Source organism: Dromiciops gliroides, chromosome 4, assembly GCF_019393635.1.
Source record: "Dromiciops gliroides isolate mDroGli1 chromosome 4, mDroGli1.pri, whole genome shotgun sequence".
Lineage (NCBI taxonomy): Eukaryota > Metazoa > Chordata > Mammalia > Microbiotheria > Microbiotheriidae > Dromiciops > Dromiciops gliroides.
The window spans coordinates 229791035-229794521 of record NC_057864.1 but is presented as its reverse complement, the minus strand read 5'-3'; the positions used below and the strand labels follow the sequence as shown (position 1 = coordinate 229794521).

Below are 3487 nucleotides of genomic sequence, written 5' to 3'. Positions count from 1 at the left end.
AAGCACTGTGTTGGGTTCCAGACACCATGTTTTAGGAAGGATGTTAAGAAGCACCTAGTCTTCTTTTTGTAGTGGAGAAAATTGGGATTGAGAGAGGTAAAGCGAATTGCCCCAGGTCACAGTTAAATGGTAGACTGATACACAGGTAGTCACGTCAAGTCTATTACTCTGCTGTCTAAATCCTACATTTTTATAGCTGAGGAAACTGGGTATGACATTCCCTAGTTCACATGGTAGCATGGAACATATCCAAGAATCAAATCTGGAACTTTAGACCCTAAATCTAGGGCCCTTTCTACTATAAGATTCTGCTTTATTCTCTACTAGTATGTGTGGCCAATGGTTTTTTTTTTGTTGTTGTTTTTTTGTTTTGTTTTTTGTTGTTGTTGTTGTTGTTATTGTTTTGTTGCAGGGTAATGAGAGTTAAATGACTTACCCAGGGTCACACAGTCAGTAAGTGTCAAGTTTCTAAGGCTGGATTTGAACTCAGTTCTTCCTGAATCCAGGGCTAGTGCTTTATCCACTGTGCCACCTAGCTGCCCTCAGTGGCCAGTGTTTTAGTAGTTGCCAGTCAATTAGCCACTCACCAAAACAAACTTCTTTGACCTGTTTGATGTCTCAGCTGAGCTTAGTGGGAGTACATTGGAATAACGTTCATTTCCCCAAGGTTTCTTTCAGAGACATAGCTTAAAAATGGATTAGGATCATAAAGGACAGTCCAATTGCAAAGATGGAAATGGGAATTGCAAAGGGAGTAAGGAGAACAGGAGAAGGGGATAAAGTTGGTTGAAAAAAGGAAAGCAGTTGGTTGTACTAAGAACATAGGAAATGTTCTCCTGCATGCTGGGCTTCATGTCAACAATTCATTTCAAAACCAGAGTAATTGTATGGGATAGAATAGAACATAACATTTTAATGACTTTCATTTGGAGTCTCACTCTTCAGAAGTTCAAATCTCTCAAAACCCATCCCAATGGCATTTGTGCCCACCTTACTCTGAGGAGGCAGTCTCACTCTCCTACAGAGTGATGCTTGTGCGTGGAAGATTTTGTATGCAAGTGGAAGAAAGAGGTTAAAAAGACTATTAGGTTTGGGTTGTAGGATAGTAAGGTCTAGCAACCACTACTGGACTTCAAGGAATGAAACCTGGACTTTTGTCTCCAGTTAACTACCTGCTAATGTTGGGCAAGTCACTTCCCTGTTCTTGGTCTCAGTTTCTTTATTCATAAAATCATTGTTTACATATTTTCTCTACATTATATCATTGCTATGACTCTCATACTGGAATTTGTTAGGCTCTTGACAGAAGTCCTGTATGGCAGGAAACTGGAGCCTATAGGAGTGAGGCCTGAACTCATATTAAGTATCAAATAGCAGAGCTGAGATTCAAACCTAGCCTTTTTAGCTCCAAATTTATAGTGTCATGCCTCCTTACTCCTATTGTTTTCCCAGCCATACACTATAATTTTATGACTAAAATAGAAAGGTAATGATTTGAGACTGCCTTAATGCAATGCAACCTAAGTGTCTAAATCTTTCCTTTTGAGAACAGATTTCTCAATATTTTCCTTACAGCTGCCACCACATCTTTGTTCCTTAAGCTATAAATAATGGGATTCAGCATGGGAGTGAGGATGGAATCAAACAAAAAAAGAGCCTGGTTCAATTTAGGAGTCTGGGAAGAGCCAGGCCTCATGTAGATTAAGATAGCTGGACCAAAATAGAGAGTTACCACACTAAGGTGAGAAGAACAGGTGGCTAGGGCTTTGTTCCTCCCTTCAGGGGAGTTCATGCGGAAGATGGTAAGAAAAATGAATGCATAGGAAAGCAAAATGAGGCTCAAAGGGATAAGAACCACCAGAAAGCTTGAGACTACCACTGACTTCTCATATGCTGAGATGTCCTCACAAGTAAGCTTTAGTAGTGCCATAACCTCACAGAAGAAATGAAGAATCTCTCTGGAGCCACAGATGGGGAAATGCATAGCATAGGCAGTATGGACTAAGGAAGTTAGAGTCCCCCCTATCCAGGATCCAATGACCATCTGCACACACACAGTGTGGCTCATGATGACTGAGTAACGTAAGGGGTTACAGATGGCCACATAGCGGTCATAGGACATAAAGGTCAGCAGAAGACATTCAGAAATCCCCAGAGTTAAAGTGAAGAAAATTTGGGTTCCACATCCAGTTTGTGAAATATTTCTCCTTCCTGAGAAAAAGTGGGTGACCATGTTGGGGACAACTGTGGAGATTAAAGTCAAGTCAATGAGGGAGAGTTGGCTGAGTAAAAAGTACATGGGAGTGTGGAGCCGGGAATCACCCAAGATGAGGAGGATGAGCAGAGCATTTCCAGTGACAGCAACCATGTAGATCAGGAAGATGATGGAGATAAGAATAGCAAGGTGCTTGATCTCAGGGAAAAGTCCCAGGAGGATGAAATCTGTCGTCTGATTGACTCTGCCCATGGCTCAGCTTCATCACTTTTGGTTAAAGAGCTATCAAATAAAACCAGAAAGAGCATGGAGTTTTATTGAATGTTATTAGACTGTTTTTCTAGTTTTCTGAACTCCCACACCTCACTGATTTATAAACACCTAGGCCTCTCTCCTCTGTACATTGCTTCCTTCACTGTTTGTGTCTCTCCCTTCTATCTCTCCATGCCTCATACATTGTATGTGGACCTCCCTTTCTCAGTTGATGACTTTGACTCTTACCTGCCTGAGGAAAGTGAGGTTAACTCTGTAAATCTCCATCAGTCCTTCCTCCTTTGTTTCAATTTCCTTGTCAAAACCAATCCCTCTCTTTATGCCTCTAATATAATTTTCAGGAGCTTGTTCCTTTAATAATTCTCCCCATCTATCTCATCTTGAATTTCTCCTTTTCTACTGACTGCATCTCTGTTATAAACAGAAACTTTCAAGTCAACAAATTTTTCTTTACTCTCTTTATATTTGCTCTGGTAAGGTTTAGTTTTCTTCTTTATAGAGATAACTACAAAATCTACATACCTAGTCATAGTTTCTCTCTCTCTCTCTCTCTCTCTCTCTCTCTCTCTCTCTCTCTCTCTCTCTCTCTCTCTCTCTCTGTCTCTCTCTCTCTCTCTCTCTCTCTCTCTCTCTCCCCTAAATTCTCAACTCACAACACCAATTGCCTATTGGAAATCCCCACCCGTTATCCCATTGACATTTTAAACTCAATATTCCCATTACAGTATTGTCCATCTGGTTTCAATATGCCTATAATTTTCTCCCATTGCTCCTAATTCTGTCTTTTGAAACTAAATAGTACAAGTTGAAGTTCTTTTCCATATGACAATCCTCCAATACTTGAAAAATATAACTTCCCTCAAACTCTTCTCTTTACCAGCATCATAAAGCATAATTTCAAGGCCCTTCATAATTACAGTTCCTCTCCTTTATATGCTCTTTGGATGCTGCATCCTAAAAGTGGTGTCCAGAACAGGACACAGTATTCCAGTCATTCTC

General features: G+C 40.4%; 1 protein-coding gene across 1 annotated transcript; it reads right to left on the bottom strand.

Annotated features, from left to right (window-relative positions):
- Positions 1-1528: 1528 nt before the first annotated feature.
- Positions 1529-2467, bottom strand: LOC122754884 (olfactory receptor 2AJ1-like). The gene has a single exon (XM_044003321.1). The coding sequence runs from the start codon at positions 2465-2467 to the stop codon at positions 1529-1531; it is 939 nt and encodes a 312-aa protein (XP_043859256.1).
- Between the last annotated feature and the right edge of the window lie 1020 nt (positions 2468-3487).